The sequence below is a fragment of the Podospora pseudoanserina genome, chromosome 3 (assembly GCF_035222485.1).
Source record: "Podospora pseudoanserina strain CBS 124.78 chromosome 3, whole genome shotgun sequence".
In the NCBI taxonomy this organism is placed as follows: domain Eukaryota; kingdom Fungi; phylum Ascomycota; class Sordariomycetes; order Sordariales; family Podosporaceae; genus Podospora; species Podospora pseudoanserina.
In genome coordinates, this window is record NC_085922.1 from 3,835,907 (window position 1) to 3,859,085 (window position 23,179).

Genomic DNA, 23,179 nt, shown 5'->3' on the forward strand with positions numbered 1-23,179 from the left:
TTCTACCAATGAAAACAAGAACCGCATCTCCGTTCGCTTGAAGTCTTTTGGAATGTGTGCTGTGTTGCCTTACACCTATAGGTACCTGGAAAAAGCACAGAGTGACGTCATCCATTTCGTCCAATCTCTGCTTGTTGAACCACATCATACTGGTAGACTTTCCCCTCAGTTGCTGGACTGTTGACCGTATCAGCCATTATGGACTCGTCCAAACCACAATACTCGCTCCGCCGAGTCGGCCACCCCTTCACCAAGGACTACCAGGTCTATTTTGAGCGCAATGCCGACAAAATCGCTGTTTCTCCATTCCATGACATCCCACTGCATCACGATGAAGCCCGGAACGTGTTCAATATGGTGGTTGAAGTGCCAAGATGGACGAATGCCAAGTTTGAGGTAACTCTTTGATCACAATGACCAAGACATCCCCAACCACGATGCTGACGCAAATTCAATCCAGATATCAAGAGGCAAGAACATGAACCCCATCACACAAGACACCTTGGATGGAAACCCACGATTCACGAGAAGTTGCTTTCCTTACAAAGGGTACATATGGAACTATGGTGCTCTTCCTCAGGTGTGCCACTCATGGTCCTCTGCGAGTGCAGGGCTGACAACTCAAGGTAGACATGGGAAGACCCGCACTACACAGACCCCGACACTGATGCCAAGGGTGATAATGATCCCATCGACGCCTGTGAGATCGGCCGTGCGATAGCGAAAACTGGAGACGTCAAACAAGTGAAGATTCTTGGTGTCCTAGGCCTGCTGGATGAAGGCGAGACAGACTGGAAGCTGATTGTTATCGATGTGACTGACCCGTTGGCCGACAAATTGCACGACATTAGCGACGTAGAGAAGCATCTGCCGGGATTGTTGGATGCGACAAGAGATTGGTTCAGGATCTACATGGTTCCTAACGGGTACCCTCCGAATGAATATGCGTTGGAGGGCAAGTTCATGGACAAGGCGTACGCTCTCAAGGTTGTGAAGGAGTGCAGTGAGGCGTGGAGAAGATTGGTGCATGGGAAGGTTGAGAAGGGGGATATCTCACTGTGAGTTTCTCTGTTTCACCGTGGATGCACAGCATTGACAACTTTTTCAGACACAACACAACTCTGTCAGGCACACCTGGAAAGTTGGATCCCAAGGATGTCGGTTTGCCGGCTGATGAGAATCTGTCTCCTGCGCCGGTTCCGCAAGAATTGGAGGAGTGGTTTTATGTTGACCGAGAAAGACTTGAAGATGACAAGAAACTCGTGCATGGGGATGATAGCTTGTGCATTACATTGGACCTGGCATAGAGTATGCAAGAGCTGGTGGGGGGGGGTTAGCTACCTGGCTAGTTCTGTTATTCCTGATTCAAGCTTGGCAGTGACGTCACCAATGCAGTTCATGTTTGCAGCACTTCAGCATTTTCTTCCACTTGCACTCCGCTGCAGCTGTCGACTGCCTGTGCATCAATTAGCCAGTCAATCTCGGAACTCGGCTCACTCAATGGCATGTTTCATACCTGCTTTGAGTGCTTGCCTTGGTACCCAGCCCAGTGACGACACCCGTGCCACCAACACCTTGGAATCTACCTATTCCAACTCATTTATTGTTCTCATTTATTTTCCTTCTCAGTTGAACTACCTACTCAACGCTAGTATCACTCTACCGTTGACAACTACCTACAAATGGACGAGTTTGAAGAACGCGGCCCTCGCCGCGCCCATGGCGGTCCATACACATCCAAACACCCAGTCCCGACCATTAGGGGATACCGTGAACACCGTGCTGAGATCAAGCAGCGCCAGGAGCAGGCCGCTGCCAACGAAATCGAGGCCATTCCCACAGGTGACAACAATCCAGATGACCCAGACGACAACACGACCCATCCAGCCGCCGGTGGCATCGACTCAGCAAACGGCAATACTGATTTAAAGTCCAAAGGCAAGCGAGCCTATCAATCCATCAAAACCATCGCCAAAGACGAGGATCAAAACAGTGACAAGCAAACGCCCTACCAGTCAGTCAATCGACACACCATCCCACAAGACGAAAGAGAGGCACTCAAACAGCAATCAGATGCCGATGAAACTTCCGCCCAAGAGACAGCCACTGACGGGGATGACGAGCTGGAAACTGATCCAAAGGAAAAGTCCGCAACAGAAACCGCGGCTGCGACCATCTCACCGAAAGAAAAGCGCAAAGCGATGAAGAAGGCACACAAGGGGAAGAAGCGAAGAAAGGGAAGAAAGGTTACCGACCCAGTGACGCATTTACCGGTGGTGATTCACGACATGACGGACGGGGATTTGAAAGCCGTGGGGTCGGACTCAGGGGTGTCGGGGTTATCAAGTGATGATGAGGGTGGAGATGAGGAGCTGATGCAGGGACTGTTCCCACCGCCAGACTTGAAGCACACGAAGAAGGAGTTGGGTAGGGTATACAGGAAGGCGCTGAGTGTCTACGGCATCGCCATTGGGGTGATTCTCGGGTTGGTAGTGTTAGGCCTAGGATGGGGAGCGGTCCTTGAACAACGACAGAACTGGACACAGTCCACTTTTATCACAGCAACCGCCGTCATTGCAGTCACAGCTCTTGCTACCATCGGACTCGCGCAAGGTCTCTCATTCTGGATCTCGAAGAAAGTCGACCAAATTCTAGAAGATCAAGTTTGGGACGCGGATCGAGAACAAGAGATGTCGCTAAACAACAGATCATCCGACAATCTACCCGAGTCTGTTGCCTGGCTGAACTCGCTGCTCGGTTCCATTTGGCCACTCATCAACCCCGACCTATTTGCCTCCCTGATCGATACACTGGAAGATGTCATGCAAGCCTCCCTCCCCAAAGTCATCAGGATGGTGAGTGTGGATGACATCGGTCAAGGCAGCGAAGGTGTGCGCATCTTGGGTGTCAAATGGCTGCCCACGGCCAAAGCAGCCGAGTCAGTGAGCCATGACGATGGGGATGGAGAAGAAGAAATGGAGGCCGAGGAAGGTGATTTTGTCAACTTGGAACTGGCACTTGCATACCGGGCGCAGAAGTCGGGGAAGACGATCAAGTCCAAGGCGAAAAACGCCCACCTGTACCTCAAATTCTACCTGCCTGGTGGGCTGGCTGTGCCTGTTTGGGTGGAACTGAAGGGGTTGGTGGGTGTGATGAGGTTCAGGCTGCAGCTTACCCCTGATCCGCCATTCTTTGAGCTCTGCACTCTCACCTTCTTGGGGCAACCCAGGGCGGACATCTCTTGTGTACCGCTGTCGAAGCACAATCTCAACCTCATGAACGTGCCCTTTATCTCGGGATTCGTGCAGTCGGCTATGGATGCAGCATTGGCGGAATACGTTGCTCCCAAGTCACTGACGCTGAACCTCAAAGACATGCTTGTCGGGGACGACTTCAAGAAGGACACCGTCTCCAGGGGCGTCGTGGCGGTGCATATCGATCGGGCCAGGGGGTTCAAGGAGGGTGATAGTGGCTTGGGTTTTATCAAGCCCGGCTCCAGCGATTCGTATGTCTCGGTTTCTTGGGGAAAGTTTGGGAAGCCGGTTGGTTCGACACGAATCATCAAGAGCGACCAATCGCCAAACTGGAACGAGTGGATATTTGTGCTGGTGTCGCCAGATGAGATCAACGCGGAGGAAACACTCAGGATTCAGCTCTGGGACTCGGACAAGCATACCGCCGATGACGATTTGGGAAAGGTGGAAGTGACTCTGAAGGAGTTGATGCACGGCCAAGACACGAGAAATAAGATGTGTGAGAGGGAGGATGACCTGCACGCGGACGATCCTGACGAGAAGCTGCCGGGGCAGTTGAAGTGGTCGGTGGGGTACTTTTCCAAGGCACATATCCAACAATGCCAACTTGACCGACAAACCGTCGACCCATCGATTCGGACTGTTGAGGATCTGAAGAAGAAAACCAAGGAGCAGACAAAGTACAAGCTAAGAGAGGCGCTTGACGCCGGCTCGGAAGAAGAAACGGACGAACTAGCCCAGCAAGAGGTACAGGATCTGAAAGAGATGGAGGATATAATGATCATCTCTGCTCCTCCCCCACAAGGATATCCGAGCGGAATCTTAAGTATCCAGATTCACAACATCACGGGGCTGGAGGTGGCCAAGCTCAACCGCGACCGTTCGGCCGATTCAAATTCGGGCGGAAACCAGATTGAGGAAGAAGGGGAGGCTGGGGACGGGGATGCACCCGACGGCTACTGCACCATCATCCTCAACCATGTCCAGGTGTATAAGACCCGAACGAAGCCTAAAAATGCGCATCCCTTCTTCAACGCCGGAACGGAGCGGTTTATCAGGGACTGGAAGACTGCCGAGGTTATGATCTCTGTCAGAGATAGCCGAGAAGGGGAGAGCGATCCTCTTTTGGGAGTGGTGTACCTGCCATTGCGAAAGGTGTTTGCCGACAGGAGCCAAGTCATGGGAACATGGCCTCTTGCGGGTGGGATCGGCTATGGCCGTGTCAGGGTCAGCATGGTCTGGAGGAGCGTGAAGCTGAACATGGTCAAGGAAATTGGGACCGGATGGGAGTATGGGACTCTGGAGGTCAAAGCACCCATCAAGCCTGCGGGTGGTTTGGATCAGGAGCTCATGAAGAAGTGGAACAAAATAAAGATCAAGACCAAGATTGGAAAGGAAAAGATGCACTTCTCTTCAGAAATTGACGCGTGGAGACCCAAGAGACAGAGCAAGGAGAATGTCTTTGTCGGCGTTTCGAACCGATATGCAACTTCGTTAGTGCTTGAGTTCAAGGATACGAGCAAGGTTATGGGAGAGGATGCCGTTGCCTTGGCTGTCTTGTGGCTGGGAGACATCCCCGATGAGGAGGAGACGACTGTCAGGCTCAAAATCTGGAAGGGCGGTAAAAAGCAGCTGAAGCGGGCAAGGGGGTGTGCCGATTATGAAGGACTGGAGGACGGCGAAGAGGCTTTCGGTGAAGTGGAGCTGACGGTCAGGTTGTGGAGAGGACTGAGCGGTTATCACAAGCATATTGGAGGAAAGTCGAACAACAAATCATCATGTATCAGGAGCGTACTGGAAGTCTTGGACACGGTGAATGACGAGAAGATGATTGAGTATTATGATGACTCAGAGTCAGGGTCTGATTCCTCCTCAGACTCAGAGTCATCTTCCAGCTCAGATTCGGACTTTGGGGAAGACGGCGGTCAGGGTGCACCACGAAAGGGAGATCCAAATGAGGAAGCTGAGAAGCGAAAGATGCTTCGCAAGGCGGGCCAGGATAGTACGACTGAGTACTCTTCAGAAGAAGACGGACAGTCGGGGAATGGAAACCCCATCAAGCCTGTCAAGAGGGCAAAAACAAAGATCAAGAAGCGAGCGTCATCGTTGGTGGATGGAAAGGACGGCAGCGATGATGATGGGAAACGGGGGCCGATTTCTCAGCTGCAGGACTACAAGAGGCATCACAAGCAGCTTCACCGCAAGCACAGAGGTGTCATGCAGTGGAAGGCCGCTAGGTCGGTGGGTTGGATGGCGGACAAGGTCAAGGATGGGAAGAGCAAAGTTCAGGGGCTCGTGCATCATAGTGATAAGGAGCAGGGGATTGAGACCGAGGTGTAGGTATCTAGTTGCTAGCAGCTTCGGGACTCCGTATATCTTAATCAAATGGAGAGAATTGTCTATTTACATTCTCTGTCACAGAGCATCAGCGCAAATAATGAATAATGACTGTGATGGAACGGCACGGTTCGTAATTGATTTAGCCAAAGAAGCGGTCATTCACTTATCGGCGGTTCTCTCCAATCTTTCTCATCAAGATCGCTGCTGTAGCCTTCATAAACCCTCTGCCCAAGGTACAAGAACAAAATATGTGTTGATCTTCCAGTTTTGAGATGCCATAGCCGTGCTCCAAAATCCTCACAAAAAGGTTTGACGATCCAGTATCCAACCAAGACTTGAGAGCTCCCATCAGGAATTTTCGAGATAGCCAAGGGTCTCCTTCGTTTGCTCGGCGGTATGTTAGTAGCTCCAGCTGAATGGCTCCCCAGATCAGTTCCGGGGGCGACACAATAACGGTACTACGCAGTCCGGACTGCATCATATTATCTCCCAATCCGGGGCCAGAGTGATGCCCCGAAGCCGAGCGTGGCTCTTCGTCACTGTCAGGTGGCGATATCCGTTGTGTTGAGAGCCTGCTGGTATTCCTATCCCTTATCTGAAGAACACGCCTGATGCATAGCCACCCAGTCCTACATTCGGGTGACCACTTCGCCACCAAAGACTGAGGAACCTGTACCATCAGTCCATAGGCATCACGTAACTCATGGTATCATCGCCCAGGCTTGGCGGTCCCCAAAATGTCGCGGATGGACACAACCGTTTCTAGCGATGAGTCTGCTTCTGAAGAAAGCAGACAGGAGACCATTGTCAGTGGGCCGAAAAGGGTTTCTCCACGCATTCCGCGATGCGCGAGGTAGAAGGCCACCACAACAACTGCCTGAAGCGGGCTGAGTTTGAGCTCCAAACCACAACAAGCACACCGCCGGACGAACAGACCGCTGAGAGTGTTGATGTCGGTAAACCCAGGCGCAGTGGTCACAGTAATGATGCTGTGACATAACGCTGTCACAGATGTATGGCAGAATGGATGCTTCCAGTCGTCTGGCACACGGGCATATCCCCGCCTGAAGAGAGAACGAAGAACTGGCATTCGCAATCCCATCTGCCGCAAACGTCCTTTCCTCTCATGGGAATCGATTGGGCGGGTTAAAGGCTAAACTAACCTCATCGGGCTAAACAGTGGTGTGTGATCGGATAATGGTGATCAGGAGAGTGTCCAGTACTGTATGCTGAAAGTTGTCTCGGGTCCCAGCAGAGATGTCACGAGGCTGGAGCCGAGTCAATAGCTCCAACATCAATTCGCAGCACTTACCACCATGGAGAAAGGTTGCGGCAAGGTGAAGAGGGTTGATCTCGTTGATCCTTGCTGGCAAATGTCCGTCATTTTGCTGGCAGAGCTCGACCAAAAGGCTCTGGTTGCTCGACATGATGGCCATTTTGAAGGCCTCTAGTTGAATAGCGTGGGGATTCTGTGCCACTGATCGTGAGATGAACTCGGTCGAGATCGGCACCTGGGCTGGAGATGTCCGTGAGAAGGTGCTCTGAATTAGGCTTTCCTTGATCGTGGCGACCATGGACGACTCCGAGCTCCTTTTCCACAGTTTCCATGATTCTGGAGTATTGACATCAAAGAAGTCATCGTCGTTGTCTTCGTCAACATCCGAAACCCCTCGATTGCTTAGCTCATTCCCCATGATTGGCCACTGACAAAGCAGCGGAGGAGCTTCGGGTATCTCAGCCTCGTCATGATGGCTGGATGCCGATGTAGCGGCGGTGCTGTCCATCGGACTGTCGAGCGTGAACGAGTCAAGCGTGAACGAGTCAAGCGTGAACGAGTCAAGCGCGAACGAGTCAAGCGTGAACGGGTCAAGCGTGAACGGGTCAAGCGTGAACGCGGATATCATTCCGGGAGTCCATTGACGTGGTCCCATGCCCCAATACTTTGCCGTGACGAATGCGTGAACATGAAAGTCGTGGAGGTAGTTCACGAGCGTGCTAGACTCGGTCAGAACAGGTGCCACAAAAAAGCAGATATCTCAGTTGTAGGAAATGGCTCCTCTTACACGCGATCATCCCTACCACAGCTTTCCAACAGTTCTTTATGGCGCCCCTGAAAGAGCAGACTGGAACGGTCCCACGCAACCTTTTTATGCACTAGCTGAGTTGTTGGTGACGGACCAAATGCGTGTCCTCCCGGTGTGGTGGCATCGCAAGGCTGGATGTCCATGTAGTCTGGCGTTGCGCCTACCGGGCCGAATGGGGAAGGTTGGTCGGGCGTTATGCCAAAGACCTTCGCGTATGCCGCATATGGGAGGCTCCATGATGACAGCCTGTATGAGGTAGGTGTCCGGAATATCGTCAATTGCCATTTAACCATCAACTATTAGGTATGACTTACACTCCTGGCAAAATGGGATCAATCGACTGGTGTCGAATCTGATCACTGAGGTATCTCTTCATCTGCTTCTTGTCCAGAGCCCTGCCGTTGGCCAACTTGACGTGTGATGTGCTGAACTCATGACTGGGTCGCTTGCCAATGGCTGCAACAATCTCTTTCTTCTCGCTGGTAAGGGTTCGTTTACGAACATCCTACTCCCTGAACCAGCGCCGATATTGGCTTTGGCTATAGTACATATGTTAGCAGTGTAAACAATCTAAATGAACGAAAATACTAACGCGCCGTGGAACTGATAATGGCACTTCATGAAATCGGCAATTTGGCTTATTGTCAAGCCTTTGCCGTTGGAACCGCGGGCTTCCAGGTAGAGGGGGATAATGATGGGTTTCAACGCCTTCCAACGCTCCTCATACGGAATATGAAGGAACTTGGCCTCCTGGGACGAAGGGGTCAGATTGCTGATGTCCATTGAGAGTTTTTGATCGAAAGCTGCTCGGATAGTGAATGAGTAAAATGAGATGTTGGGTACACCAGAGTAGGAAAAGAAGGGCCTGTCATTGAGGGAGTGTTGTGGGCTGGGCTTGTATGCTTGGAGATTGATTTGATCGATGGTGGTCCGTGCTAATGTGCCCAACCTGCACCGCCGACCCCCCTGTTGGGCCTCTGTCTCACCGTCAGCGCCCAAGACTGCCAGATTTCGCACTTCCCACACCTCGTGCATGAAGTGAGGTGCCGGCGATGCACACGTGGAAGCCTCACCGCTCCCTGAATCCCCTCTTCCGTTTTCATGTAGCAAACGGCGGTCGGGGAACCGCTGCAGTGTACCTCAACCTGTCCACCAACCAATCAGAGATATGACACAAAACGTCAATGGCCTATCAGAGATGGGGAACAAAAGGTCACGGCCCAATGGGAAGGAAGCTACATCAGACCTAATAGATCGTCGTTCAACGATCGGTGTCAAGATGCCGGCGATTTTTCAGCGGAGGTTAGGTCAACAGTCAACAAAATGTCAGAAGCGAATCAGACTGTACAAAAGTCTGAGGCCTTTCTGTCATCAGTAAGGTCTGGGCTGCGGATGTGGCAGGCGACACTGGACACTGTCGTGACTGTCATGCGTCGATTCTACCTCGCAGGCAGATGACGAAGTACCTTAGCGCTCTTCTGTTCCAAGACTCCAGACGGCTTTCCGGGTGTCCTGAACACCGTCAACTGGTTCTGGTGTTGATTCATGCTAGAAACAGCTGTCATGTTCGTAAGGGTCGGTGAATGTCTGGCACACATGTATCTGTGAAACCGTACAGTCTTCGGTAATGTAGCAGAGTAAGGTACCTAGCTTTCCTCCTGCCTCCATCCACTGCGGACTATAAACACCTTGATCCTTCCCATAAGTCTTCTTTCTTCAACTTTAACTGATAGCTTTTTAATCATTAGCTGTGAACCATTTTTCTTGTCGTTACCTTGGTACTACTTTTGTCAAGTTTATTTTCATACGGACAATGGCCTTCGACGAACCTAGCAAGTATGCCCTATCATCTCCTGGTTCCCACTTTCGACTCCGTAATCCCTGACGGATTTCTCCCTTTACACTGCCTTTCGTTTTTCTCTTTAATATACTGTCGAGTCTAATCACCCTTGCTGCTGCAGCACAAACCTAACCCGAACTTCGAGTGTCGTTGCTCGAAATGGATCTTCGGCGTCCCAGTCACGCTCAACAAGCTACACAGCTTCAACTCACAACGTTCTGAGCGACACTATGGATACCAAGAGGTTGACCAAAAACAATCTGAATCCAGAGCCGGACCTGCTCGGGATTGGGAGTCAGTTTGATTGTGATCTGCAGTAAGTCATCAAGATGTGGTCTTGATTCGAACTTTCTTTTCATTCTAACAGCCAAGCGTGATACGGTGTTTTGCTCCACCCTCCTCAACAAATTCTTGAATTGGACCTTTCGGAAGAATCCTTGCTGGCTCTGTAATAGGAATGTCAATATCGGCATTCTTGCCAGAAATTACGAATGTTGTTGTGGGGTACAGGCTTTTCGGATCTTCAGGTTCAACTTCAGTTCAATGCAAAACTTTCATAAATCATTCTGGGCCAAGGCTTTTACTTCGTATGGCGGAAATCCACGGTCAAGGCAAGTGGAGAAAGCCCTGGGTTTCAACAAAAGAGGTCTTCTTGGGTAGTTCTTTGTACTAGGTATCTTACAACTTTATGAAACCAAGCATCATCCTACGCCCTCTACTCAAATTTTGACTTTAAGGAACATCAGATAGGCGTCTTATTTCCTAGGAAGCTACCCTCAGCCACAAGACACAGATCTGGTCCTCTCTTGGTCCACCACTTTACACCAACAAGACATCCCTCAACTCAGCCCCGACAATAAAATCGGCAAACGTCACTCTTCCGACGGTCCTCTTGTAAAAGTACTCTTCAAAGTACCCAATCCTGCGATAAGCTCCTTTCTCAGTTTCGACAACCACCAAACCTCCCCAGTTCGACATCCCAATGTCCGGATCATGCAATGTCCGTTCGAACAACGGCATCAACAACACGTCCACAACAGCAGACCCGGAATCCCCCGCCCACCCATCCTCCCAAGCATCAAGGTTAACCCCAATCTTATCTGCATATGCCCCCGCAGCCGTGACCGTCACATTCGCCTTCTTTTCTTTCGAAACAACACCCTCAATGTCTGACTCCACGGTCTCAAAATCAACCCTCAAACTAACCCGATGAACCCTCCCCCTAATCACCAACGAAGCACTCTTCACCGCCGCAAACCTTGCCTTAGGCATCACCGGCTCAGCCTCAGCCTTGAGAACCGTCCCATAGAAGACAACCCCTTCTTCATCTTCTTCCTCCGTCTTGAACGACACATGCGAGTCCGTCGACGCCCAGGACCAGCTAGGCCCAGTGTACACCCCGTACCGGGGCCTCATCCCGCTCGCCATGACAGACCAGACAAGACAGGCGGGCATGTCCTCCTTCCACAACCCAGCCACATACGTCTTTTTCTGCTCCTGCTCGTAAATCGCCGCGATGGCGGACACGGCGGTGATCTTGTCGCCGGGAAAGGACAGCTTGCGGTTGGTGTAATCTGATACAATCCTCGACCATGGGGCGAGCGCTTGGCCGGGGACAACGGGGAGGTCACGCGATAAGGGATCGTCGCGTTTGTTGGCGCCGGTCACGGTGGTGGCGACGACGTGGCGACAGGACCATTCGAGGCCGGCGGTGGAGTAGTGGAGGGAGCGGACGGGGAGTTTACGTTCTTGGTAGGTCCAGCCGCGGGTGCGGATGGGGTCCAGGTCTTCGAGGCCGTAGCTGTTGTTGGCTTTGAGGAGGAGGGCGGTGGTGTTGGGGTTGGGGCTGCTCTTGGACGGCCGGAAACTGATCTGCACTGGGTGGACGGTGTCCTCGTAAAAGTAGATGGGGCGGTCTTGGAGGAATCCTTTGTGAACCGAGTCGGCGGAGGCGGCGTTTATGGTCACTGTGGAGTACTGGTAGATTTGGGCCATGGACTGGAGCTCGACTGCCAGGTCGTCGTTGTCGTCTTGGATGATGCAGAGACAGTCAATCCAGAGATGGGGGATTGCAATGTTTTGGCAGACTGCAATGGCGTGCTGGATGGTGGGTGGAAGTTTGGCTAGCGGGATGCCTTTGTGATGGTCCTCGATATTCGCCTTGAGGGTACGCACGGGTTGTAAACCACCCCAGACGTAGCTCAGAGCCGCCCATCTAGCATGATTCCCGATATTCGGCACTGATTTCGACTCGACAAGGCGAATCTTGTTATCGATGATCGCCGTGACATCCAACAGCCTTGTAGGAACAAAACCGGATGGCTCTAGTCGACAGCTGACGTGGTGCAAGGTGCAGTCGTCAATCCACGCCTTGGCTTTGGAATAGGCCCAGTCGGACATCACACGAGTATAAATGAGAGCTTCTAAGGCAGAATATAAGCTTAACAAGATCTTGAATCACAAAAGTGAAATAACACGTACCCGGCAACGGTAGAAGGGCATCGCCAGCGGGTGAATCCTCGTCATCACATCGAAACCTGGGCCAGCGGTACAAGAACTTGATTTTCCCATCTCGAACGCCAATAAACAGATCCTTCCTTGGGCTCGTCCCCGCGCTTGCACTCTTTCCAACCTCCACATCGCTCGCCACAGCAGCATAAGTCGAGTATCTATGTGGGCGAAGGTGCCGTCTTTCTTGAAACACCGAACAGAGATAGCGAAACAACGGACACTTCTCCCCCGCTTTCCACATCCGTTTGTCTGACATGGAAAGACGGAGAATACACCGACTACCTTGACTGAAAGCATGGACGGGCAGTCGATCTTCCAGAATAACGACGTTGCTGCAAAGATGGCAAGAGTGAGGCGCGTCCATGTGTTTAAGCCACGCGTCGTCCGGGTGGCTCTTGATGTCTTGATTCAGTCCAGAATCGCCGCCGTCGTCTTCCACATCGTCATCCTCACTGTCCTCGAGATGGGTGTCTTTTAGCCTGTCAGAGTTGTCCGGCGGTATGTCGAGGACGCTTTTGTTGTGGGTCCACAGGCGGTGATCCCACAGACTGATGCCACACTGGGGCCTACTTGAGAGTGAAGCCATCTCCTAGAATGAAGACGCACCAGAAAGTCAGGACAAAGAGAGATGGAGAACGGGTGGTGGCCTCGAGGTTGTGAGAAAACCGTGGCGCAGTTCCTAGCTCGGCAGATTAGGTCCAAAAAGTCCAACACCCAAACCCAACAAGTCGATGCAGCAAGAACAGGACAACCAATCAAACGGCCGTGTCACCACCAACAAACCAACAGATATTTATGTTGCATACGCCTACCTTTACCTAATTGAGTCCTGAGAGGATAGTGCTCACGATCTCAAATCCATTGATCCTGAAACACAGTAGCCATACATTTCGTCCTGCTATAATTACCTAGACTAGGTACTTTGGACAACCAGATCTTCTCGCAGTCACTCCCCCTTCGCCACAAACATTTCACCAACCCACCCGAATGCCCTGGTCAGTCTCCTCCCCATTCTCCTGGCATTCGTGAACGGAATCTTCCCACTAGGATGCGGCTGGTGAAACTGGATTCTCGTCTGCGATTTGCTGTCCAGCCTCTGGAACTGCCAGGCCGAGCCATAGAGCTTTTCAGCTGCGAACAGCCCAGTCGAGGTCATGGCGTGCACAAAGTCTTGCCAAGGGATTTCGCCTGGGGAGGAAGTCACACCGGGGTTGAAGAACAATGTACGGAAAACCTTGAGGGAGCGGGGGTCAACCGCGATGGTGGGCGCCGGCTCGGAGGCTTCGATAGGCAAAGGAGTCGTCAAGGGAGCTGTCTGGTCGGACGACGGCAACCCCTTGGTTTTGGTCTTGGTCTTTGACTTGGGCTCTTGTGATATCCTCTGGCCCGAGTTAGATCCAAAGTACAGCGTCGAAAGGGGTTTGCTCAGTTCCTCCACACTGTCAACGGTCTCGACGGGCCCAACCTTCTTGTCCGCAGGTGTTTCTGTACTGGTCTGCGGAACCCACTCGGGGGTTCGTTGCAACACACGGTTTCCAGAGAAGAGAGCTCTGGCGGCTGTGCCCTCCAAATGCTTGCACCTTGAGTCCACAATCTTGTCAGCCACCTGCCAGAAGCGGTCTAGGTTTCCCTCTGCTTGCCGCAGAGCCTCAACTGTGTCTTTTGTTCGGCGTTTCTCAACAGGATAGAAGAAACGCTTTTGGGAGGTGCTGGCCAAGTCGGCTACAGGAAGCAAGTATTGCTCTTGAAGACCGTGGATGATGTTCCCAAGCGGTTTGGCCCAGACCGTAAATTTCTGTTGAATCTCACCCAGCTGGTCCTCCTCTGCGTTCTCAAAGCTTCGCGCCCAAGGCTGGAATTGATCGAGCTGGCTGAGACACTGGCTGATAATGGAAGCATTACTGATCATTTCGGCAATACGAGATGAAACAAGATTCGCAGCTTCGGGTTCGGCTTCCAGAAAACGCTGTAGTTCATCCAGAATCAAGGGCATTCCAGCAAGAAACAATCTCCTTCCATTTTCCCATAGGGTGTTGAGGAGCCACAGCAGACGGCCTTCGACCGCGGTTCGCTTGGACTCGTTGACGGACATGATGGCTATTTTGGAAGTGGTGGCGTCGGGGGGCGGTTGGCGAACAAATAGCCTGCGCAGCGGGGGGGAGGCAGAGACATTATGAAGCAGCTGAGACAGTGGACCTTTGGCCGCCTGGGTGAGAAAATAGCGAAACGTAAGAATGTGGCCGAGGAGCTCTTTTGGCAGGTCTTCAGAGGGTGACAGCTGGCTGGCGTACTTCTCATGTAGGAGGCGTAGCTCTTTACCTTGACGGTGCAGTTCAGCGAATATTTCAAGCTCAGAATAGGCTTCAACGATCAGATTGCCAACGACGCGTGCCCCTAAGATGTTCTGCCGACCTGGGCGAAGAGCCGGATGGATGTTGCCCTTGGTGTCCTTCAGCATCTCCTGTCTGTGGTCTTTGATGTCGTTTACCCGGTTGGCAAAATAGTCGGGGTCTTCTCTCAACGCCCATATGTGGTCCTTGGCGGCGGATACCTTGGCCTCGAGCAGCAAGTCAATCCGCGCAAAGTCGATCCGGGCTGGGAGTCGATAGGGTGCTTCGGCGGCCATGACGGCAAGCGAGTCGAATCCGTTGGTCTCGATTTCCGTCTTGAGATGGGGTTCAGGTTGGATCTGGTACGTATCGCTTTTCAAGGCCTCCACTGGTATATCACGAAGAACGGCTTTGCAGAAAGCCAACAGAAACTTCAGGATGCGCTCTTGGATCTCCAGCACGAGCAGGCCTTCACCAGGTAGAAACTGTTTTTGAGTATGCATCCAGTCGAACGCGTCCTCATGATCATCCCAGTGGATGACTTTGCCATAGTTGTCGACGTCAGTGGCGCCATTCAACATCATGACATACTCGTTGAGATAGATCGGAACGATGGCGGTTGAGGTCATGCCCAAACGGATGGCGGTGATGTCGGCAGCGGCAAATGCGGAGGCATGATGGCGAGCCCGCGCATTGAGAAGGAGCAGGATATTCTTGGGCTTGCACAAGTCCTCCTGGTTGATGTAAGGCCACAGGTAATGGTCCCGGTATCTGGTCCCACCGCTGCGCAGCTGGCCGTTCTCTTTCCGAAAGGCATCAAAGTCCGGGCGGTGGATGGCGGCCATGCCAGGCCAACACTCAAGCAAGATCTTCAGCCTCTGCTGCCTGGACTTCTTCATCCATCGCTTCTGGATAGTGTCCTCATGCCGTATCACAACGTCACGAAGAGCTGCGGATGTATCATGGATGGTTTGCGATCGCTCCCTGGCTTGCTTGCGGACAGCAGCTGGGGATTGGTAGGTTGGAACGGAAAGACCAGGTCCCAAAAGCCGTGAAAAGCAAGCGGGATCATTGTAGTCGATCTGGTCGGGGTCGGAGTCGTCCATGATCTCTCCGTGTCTGACAGAGAAATTCTGATCAAAGTAGGAAGTTGCTTGAGTTTGAAATGGGAGGGGAAATGTGCATTCCGGCCCTAAAGTAGTGAATTCCCTGGGTCGTCTGTACTGCAAACTAAACTGCGTCCGTTTGGATCGCTATTCATGCTAGTCATATTTCAAGACAATTCCAGCATTTCAAGAGGCCAATCAGCTTGACCAGACTGTGGAAACAAAGTCTTTTCGGCTTGCTTGCCTATCAGCCGGCCATCCAGACCTACCTTATCCTCGGTAACTTTTTATTTTGACAGCCATCAACCACCAAACGCAAGCCCACCAAAGCTTAGTAGCCCAGAAACTGCTGCACAGGTTGGCAGTGTCTGTGACAAGGGCTCGGAACATTAGTTGAGGCATCAAACAGGCCCTGAGGACGCATACTCTATGGCTAATACCATTCCTTTGATAGCCGCGAGGCACTTGATTGCCTGCCTCGCTTCTAACTACTGGCTCTCGACGCGCAGGTAGATCGTAATTGGGCCGTAGTGTAGCCGGTTGGTTATTTGACGTGTGATAGCGGTGCTACCTTGACTGATGGACAATGCAGCTAGAACAAAATATCAAAAGGTGTCACACGGCAAAAGCCAACCACCCGCAACCACGACCAACAACACTGTCAATATCACCGCAAGGAGGGGTAACTGCAAGTTGTGAGCCTCTCGTTGAAAGTGAGGCAGACAATCAGAAGGCATGGCGGTTATCAGAGGAAGCCCACTGGCCCAGTAGGATACTGGAGGACTTGGCGAGGGCCTGAGGCCAACAAGGGCACGGGCCACGCGAGGGAGGATAACATAACGCGTTCGGGATCACCAAGACTGTATTTTCCTTCTTTACCTTTCAGTATCACGCTCTTCGAGGCCATTGAAGATTATTAGCCTGAATTGAACCATGAGTTCCAAGCCCTGATATTACAGCCCTTGTCACAAAAGGTCAGGGGCCGACCGAGAAAGTTATACAGCAGAGGGTTGTGAAATGAGATATGATCGGCGTACTCGTCCAACAACGACCTGTTCGGTGGTGAAGTTTGCTACAGGCTTCATTCTCATGGTGGGTGTCGTAGATAAACCCAGTGTGACATGAATCTTACATTACGTGTTGACACACTTCCGGAAATTCATAGTGTATTCAAGTCGTTCTCACAAGCACGTCATCATGTGGTTTTGGACTGAAGTTAGGAATCTTAATGAGGTTGAAGTCGAGGTATAGATTATTAGCTTTAAATAGGAGAGATATCATCTGCCTGGCCAAGGTCAGGAAATATAAGGGACACGTGGTTCCTGACCGGCCCATAACCCTTGTGACAGTCACATCAAGCCGAACATGTGGCTGACAAGTAATACAACTGCCTGCGCCATGTGAAAGGGGCCCGGGTTTTGGGCAGAACACTTCCATTGAAGCTGGTATTGAGTACTTTCTGGGTCCTCTGCTCGTCGTGCTATCATTCATCCATCCAACCAGGTCGAAATCCAGATGATGTCTTCCCCTTCTCCCCGGCCCAATGCCATCCATGTCCTGTTTTTCCATCTCACGGCCGATGACCACTAAAAGCAAGCCCCACAGCCCGGTGTCCCAGAAACCGATGCGCATAAAAGGGGTATACATGAAGAAAGAAGAGCTTGAGAAAAAAAGACAACAAACAACTATGTACAAGGCTTTTCCCTTCCGATATCCCTGTCCGGCCTAAACAAGCGACCCTCCACTTTGTCCCTTTGCCAAGATTGTTGTATCCAGCGAGGTGAGTTCCAGAGAGAAAAGCATATGACGGTTGCCGTACAGGTTTCCTTCGCAGGAGATGTGCTCTGAGTAAGGTAGGTAGAAATAAAACATTTGAGGCATGATGTTGGTCAAGGTAGCGGATGGCAATCCTGTCTTCATCATGTCGTAAAAAAATAGTGCAGCAGACCAGTATGCAAATAGGGGTATCATAAAACAAGAGTAAAACGTGAAACAGGCCGCCATCCGTCGTCAATGATGTGTGATGTAGGGAAATATGATGGTTTTGGTAGAGATTGTAGTTTAAAGAGGCGCCGATAAGCTTTGGGTGGCGGTGGTAGTACCACTATTGCTACGCATCCAAGCAAACATGCCGCTGCCTGTGACAGCCGGAGTGGGTGGTTCGACGGGGGTTCGGAGTTGTTGGACTTCGCGCGGCTCGAGAAGAAGACTCTTGCGATAGTGGGAAGCCTGCGTGTTGGCACCCGCCTTGTCCTTTTCGCGGACTCGGTCGATCTGGCTGGACAGCCATTCTTGCAGGTCGGCCACCTCAGTCAGGCGGTAGGGGATCTGGAAGCGCTGCAGCTCGCCGATGCTCTTGGCCGTGCGGGTGTGCTTGTCAAAGTTGATGACCACCAGCCCAGTATCGCTGGTCTTGGTAGCAGGATTGCCAACATCGACAAAGGTGAGATCAGTCAAGAACATGCCCAGAAATGGCAAGCATGGAGGGACACGATCGTGAAGCCGGGCGCGAAGGGCTTTGTAGTTCTGGTTGAAGTCCACTGTAGATTGCAGCGACTTGAGCATCTCCTTGCGCTTGACGCTCACAGTGTCCCATGTCATCTTGAGGCGTTTGATGCTGGTGTCGGTGAGTGCGCAGGTGATGGCCATCAGGGCGTCGTAGTTATGCAGCGAGGAGCATTGGCTGGCAATCTTGATCCAGTGCTTGATGACCAACGCCCGTTTCTTGACCTCGTCGTACTGCAGGATGGTGTCGGCAACCAGGTTGGAGAGACCTGTGGTAAAAGCCGACATGGCCTTGACGTTGGGGGCACCAACTCCAGCAAGCTTGGTCCATTTGGATCCCAAGAGCTCCTCCGGCAGGATCGAGCAGAAGAGAGACATCTGCTTGATGGTAAGCTGGCGTGCAATCTCCAGAGGGTCAAAGTCCAAGATGGATGGGCAGCTGCCCCCGGCCTTCCAAGCAGTCAGGGCATTGGTCTGGCTTCTGGTCATGGCAGGCGCAGGAACCGGTGTCTCGGCGGGGATGTAGTGGGTGCCCGTGGCGCCTGATTTGCCCATGGATGACACGAACCTAGGGACCAGCGCACCATCGGCGACAGACACCTTCTCGGCAAGATCGAGGAGGCGCTTGGCGGCCGAGGGAAGAATGGCCGCTAGTTTGACTTGGGCGAATTCCTTGATCAAGTCAAGGGCTTCACGGTCTGTCTCCTCCCTCCAGTGTGATTCGAGCCAGCCCTTGAAGACATTGTACGTGCGCAAGCGCACCGGGGCGGCAATGGTGCTACTTTCACCGACATAGTCGAAACGCTCAACGAGAGCCTGTGTAAGCGCTGTCGGAGTGCAAAAGAGCCGAAAGGTGAGATAAAAGGTCGAGACAAACATGGCATCGGGTGTCGACTCGTGGGTGGTAAGTCTCTCGACCAGGGCGGGGAGCGAGCCACCCGTGACCTGGCCCTCCTTGTTGAACACCAGCTCGTGGGCAAACGTCTTCTCAATCAGTCTGGACTCGACATCATCCACCTCCTCGGCCTGGCTCGTGGTCTCGGTCGTGCTCAAATCGGAGAATGACGGCTGGTTCCTCGGAGCTTGTGTGCTGTCGGGTGTGGTGGCACGCGTCGAGGTCTGCGACAGAATGCTGGACTCTGAATGCCGGCTGAGATATGTGCTACCCGAGCCCGAGCTCGAGGCGGTCATGCTTTCCGAGCGGAAGGAGCGGAAATCACTTCCATTCGTGCTGGATGGCTCGAGGGGACTATAGGTATCCATTGGGAGAGAGGCGGTTGATATTCTTGGTAGTGGTGGGAGGTCGGCACGGTTGTAGGACGCGGTCTGGACGACACTGGAGGCACGGTCACGCATCGGGAGTGATTGTGGTCGCGAGTTTGAAGGCAAGGGATGCGAAACTGGCTGCTCGGTAATTGGCGAGGTGACCTGGGGAACATCGGGAAGTGGCTTGTCGATCGAGAGCACGACAGACGGAACGGGAGCCGAAGATGTGACGGAAATTGCTGTCGACGCCGTTGGTGTTTCGGACACGGTTGATCCAGCGATACTTGCCGACTCGGATGGGCAGTACTTGGAGTCCTTCTCCTCCCGAACCAGCGTCAATGCCGAAAGGTCAAAGTTGACGCCCAGACTCCCATTGTCAAACTCGAACTCGAAGTCGCCGATTCTTTCGATCACCCATTTTGTCTTGGCCACACATTCGCCAGTGGCTTTGACGCAACCCGTTGCGGCGCCCAATAGCCGGCCATTATCCTGAGGGACGATCACGTCTTCTTCCATGTCCAATGTGGCATTGGCGAGTATATCGCGCGCCGTGTGCACCAGCTCCTGGATACGGTCGTACATGGCCGCACGAGACTGCTCCAACACATCGATGACTGCCGCGTTGTGTGTGCAGACAACATCCACCACCACCAAAAGCTGCCCTCCCGATGTTGCCGACTGCTTGACGGCACGAGCAAGACTGGGCCTCGACTGCGACTGGAGATGTAGCCGCCCGATGAATGAGCCCAAGTGCGAGAGGAAAATATCGTGGCAGGCGTTGAGCTTTTCCGACACTAGATTCTGCGAGTGCGCCAGGGGTGAGGGACCTGCGATGCTGAGACGATGAGAGAGGGTGGAAGACGGGCGATGAATCTGGAGTGGGCCGACCTGAGACAGACGGCGGGCATTTGTAATGTGTGTGCAAACTGAAGACAAACGGTTTTCGGCTGGGGTCAGACTTCGTGCCACGTCGCTGGCCGCGTACTGTGCCCTCTCGGCAGTCTCCCCGTCGTCCTCGGCGCGGGAACCTGCATCCGCTGCCGGGCCATAACCGGCATCAAAGTTGGATGACTCTGCTGGTGGCGTTGGTGGAACCTGGTTGTCCTCAGCTGCCGTTATGGCTGCGATTGTGGGCACTAGCGGTCTCCTCTCCTCTTCCAAGACGTCCAAAAACCTCACTCCCTTGGTGACAATCTTGAAGGCACGCAGAATCATTTCGTCCACCACTTCGTTGACCTCCTCCACGTTGCCCATGCGCTGGGCATCATGCAGCCGCCTAGCTGTCTTGACCAGGCATGATAATTCTGACAATAGTGACTTCCGGTTTCGCCGTAGCCCATCGTATTGTTGCACGAGGGGTGATTCTCTTGTCAGACAGTGTGTACGCTCCTGTGAAATTATTAGATGACACCACCCAACAACAGCCCGATCACGGCGCCTGATAGAAACGTACCAATAAATAGCGAACACCGGCAATGATTCCCTTCATGAATTCCTGGTTTCCAAACATTTCGCTGTCATTCCCACACGTTGCCCGCATCATGTCCCAAAAGTTGAGCAGCGCCTTCAACAAGCTCCTCATCTCGTCAGGATCGTACGCCTCGCAGTAATTGGTAGGAAGCCACCCTCTCGCGCCATTGACCAGCAGAGTGCCGTCGGCCCAGCCGTTGGTGTGAATCGAGTGGACCAGGACAACATCGCCCTCGTTCAGCGGGAGGGTGACGGTGGAGTCGTTCACAATGTTTTCTGGCTGGAAGGGATAGAAGGCCCTCAGAAAATTATGAAAGACGGGCGGCTCGTTGGCCATTTCGATTTCCATCTGAACGTGCTCCTGCGCCTGCGTGTAGAGGTCCTCCTGGGATCCATTCGGGGTCGCTGGCGGCGTTATCTGTGATTGCGAATATGGGTCTGATGAGTCGGCCACACTAGATCCATTGCTGCGGGTTTTCTGTATCGCCAAGGGGGCCACTTGTAGGCTTGATCGCGCGGGTTGGCTGTTCAGCATTGCCATTGCTGTCGGTGATGGTGGTAAGAACACATAGGCCTCGCAGTTGCGACCAGATGGGGACCAGTGTTTTCAGGCGCAAGTCCGGATCGCTAGAGGAGAAAAGAGTGTCAGTACAAGAAGTGGGCGACGGTCGGCACGTCCTCGTGGACCAGCTTGTTTTTGGTGACAGTGTTGAAGAGGTGAAGAATGTAGGGAGCGAGGTTTCCTTGGTGGCAGGAATGAGAAGCTGCATACCAGGGGGAGGCCCAGGTGACGAAGTTTTGGAATGGTGATCGAAGCAGACGGCAATGTGCAAACCGGGCAGGATTTGATTTCATACCTTTTTCTGTCTGTTGTGGCCAGCCAGTCCAGTGATGCGGTCTTGTGTTGCGGGATCGTCGCTGTGGGATGGATGGAAGAAGCAAGAATGCAGCAGCAGCAGCAGCAGCAGCAGCAGCAGGGCGACTTTGTCGCTATTGCTGTTGCTGTCGCTGTCGTCGGGAACTCGAGTGGCTGCTCGGATCGGTTATAACATGCACCTTGTTGTCGTATCGGACATCAATGCAGGTCAGTCGTGTGAGTCCAGCTGTCCAAGTCCTGGTCGACCGTGGTGATGATCCAAAGTCGGGTATCTGTATTGATTGGTAGTTGGTACGTGTGGGTAATTTACAAGAATCCGGGGGTAGGTGGTGCTATGTCCAAGTTGCGACCAGCCGCGCGTGTCGATTGTTGCTTGATGTTTTTCGAGTTATGAAAAAAAGAAAAAGATGAAACCCAGAAAGCTCGAGACTCGAGAGAATGGAAGGAGGCAGACGATGGAAGGAGATGTCGCTGCTGCTGCTACTTCCTCTCCCTCTCTCTCTGTCTGTGGTTCCCCTGTCGTGGTCCCCTGGCTGCAGCGATGGTTCATGACTCCACTCCCTCTTTCCAGACTGGCACCCTGGCAGGGTTCATCTGCAATATTTTTCGTCGCGATATTGCCCGTTGGGGAACGCTGCGGGTCTTGCGGGTAGCCCCCCGGTACACGCTAACGGCAGCCAACGAGCGTTCAGAGAAAGAGCTCGGGACCATGGATTTCTCCCCCGGTTCACTCCCATCCCAAAATTGGAGCGACCAACCCGGGGCGTGTTTTTATTATACCATCACATCACAGCTTTTGATCGTTATCTGTAATTCACGTGTTTCGCCTCACGTTCGAGGCCGATTGGACAGCTCTCTCCGCATGTCTTGAACTTCTTCTCATTCGGACTCCGAGTTTATTGACTTTGTATAATAAGTCTCTCTCTGTCTCTTGAGGAGAGTGAGAGAGGTAGGTGGTCGGGTGTCCGGTGTGGGCGGGACGGCTCCAACTGTGCCTTCCGCGGGTCATGATGAATTCTGATAGGGTCTCGACGTTGCCGTGGTTGCACTCGCGGTCAAAAAGTGCACTTTTCAGTATTCTACTGGTGGCGATCAGTTGCTGGACATCCCGCTACCATCAACACCTCGATCGTTTACTGCATTTGTCAGGTTTTGGTTGCGTTCTTGCGATACCGGCCAAAAGCCGATTGCTGCAGTGTGCCTCACGCTATGCATTGATATCACATTCCTCTCCGACCGGGGAGAGTGGTTGATCGCCTTCACATGGAGCTACTGCGCGAGAATCTGCTTTTTTACCTCTGATCACAGTGGGCAGTGATAGCTTGGCTACTTTACCTGACTTCGCCAGATACTGTGTGCCCTCATCTCCGGTTGTTGTCGTCGTCCTGTACAAAGCACTGTCCAGGCACCTCACTTGCTTTCCAGGTTACCCCACGCTGCAGGATGCCCCGTGTTCCCCACCGAACGGGAGGCAGTTGCTTGTTAAGCACACGCCCCAAGCTTTCTTTTCTTGGCGTTTGTGTCGCCGAGGGCAACGTCCAGGGTCGTGTTGTTGCCAGTCTCCCCTCGGATTGTTCTCAGTTGCATTTTGTTTTT

At 52.7% G+C, this 23,179-nt stretch overlaps 6 protein-coding genes across 6 annotated transcripts; 2 read left to right on the top strand and 4 right to left on the bottom strand.

Moving 5' to 3' along the window:
• Nucleotides 1–198: 198 nt before the first annotated feature.
• On the top strand, nt 199–1,307 carry QC764_311040 (uncharacterized protein; the record flags this gene model as incomplete). The annotated part of the gene is made up of 4 exons (XM_062946214.1): nt 199–396; nt 461–580; nt 631–1,058; nt 1,109–1,307. 4 exons carry the CDS (start codon nt 199–201, stop codon nt 1,305–1,307), a joined length of 945 nt encoding a protein of 314 aa, XP_062802280.1.
• A 375-nt stretch (nt 1,308–1,682) lies between these two features.
• On the top strand, nt 1,683–5,594 carry QC764_311030 (uncharacterized protein; the record flags this gene model as incomplete). The annotated part of the gene is made up of 1 exon (XM_062946213.1): nt 1,683–5,594. One exon carries the CDS (start codon nt 1,683–1,685, stop codon nt 5,592–5,594), a length of 3,912 nt encoding a protein of 1,303 aa, XP_062802281.1.
• A 2,394-nt stretch (nt 5,595–7,988) lies between these two features.
• On the bottom strand, nt 7,989–8,461 carry QC764_311020 (uncharacterized protein; the record flags this gene model as incomplete). Its single annotated transcript, XM_062946212.1, has 2 exons — nt 7,989–8,157; nt 8,271–8,461. The coding sequence occupies 2 exons, from the start codon at nt 8,459–8,461 to the stop codon at nt 7,989–7,991; spliced, it is 360 nt and encodes a 119-aa protein (XP_062802282.1).
• Nucleotides 8,462–10,108: 1,647 nt separating this feature from the next.
• QC764_311010 (uncharacterized protein) lies at nt 10,109–12,615 on the bottom strand (the record flags this gene model as incomplete). The annotated part of the gene is made up of 2 exons (XM_062946211.1): nt 10,109–11,941; nt 12,000–12,615. The coding sequence occupies 2 exons, from the start codon at nt 12,613–12,615 to the stop codon at nt 10,338–10,340; spliced, it is 2,220 nt and encodes a 739-aa protein (XP_062802283.1). The 3' UTR covers nt 10,109–10,337.
• Nucleotides 12,616–12,975: 360 nt separating this feature from the next.
• QC764_311000 (uncharacterized protein) lies at nt 12,976–15,746 on the bottom strand (the record flags this gene model as incomplete). Its single annotated transcript, XM_062946210.1, has 2 exons — nt 12,976–15,612; nt 15,735–15,746. Coding segments are annotated over 2 exons (2,649 nt in total), but the record flags the coding sequence as incomplete, so codon positions are not given.
• A 948-nt stretch (nt 15,747–16,694) lies between these two features.
• Nucleotides 16,695–22,071, bottom strand: BUD5 (Ras guanine nucleotide exchange factor bud5). The gene is made up of 3 exons (XM_062946209.1): nt 21,564–22,071; nt 20,690–21,333; nt 16,695–20,625 (listed from the first exon to the last, which is right to left on the bottom strand). Exons 2-3 carry the CDS (start codon nt 21,245–21,247, stop codon nt 17,527–17,529), a joined length of 3,657 nt encoding a protein of 1,218 aa, XP_062802285.1. The 5' UTR covers nt 21,248–21,333; nt 21,564–22,071; the 3' UTR covers nt 16,695–17,526.
• Nucleotides 22,072–23,179: the final 1,108 nt, after the last annotated feature.

What these genes read in the sequence shown, in the direction of transcription:
- BUD5 (XM_062946209.1), bottom strand. Translation starts at nt 21,247, where the DNA reads ATGGCAATGCTGAACAGCCAACCCGCGCGATCAAGCCTACAAGTGGCC. An exon ending in CCGGTGTTCGCTATTTATTG is followed by an intron (nt 20,626 to 20,689) that starts GTACGTTTCTAT and finishes ATAATTTCACAG; the next exon opens with GAGCGTACACACTGTCTGAC.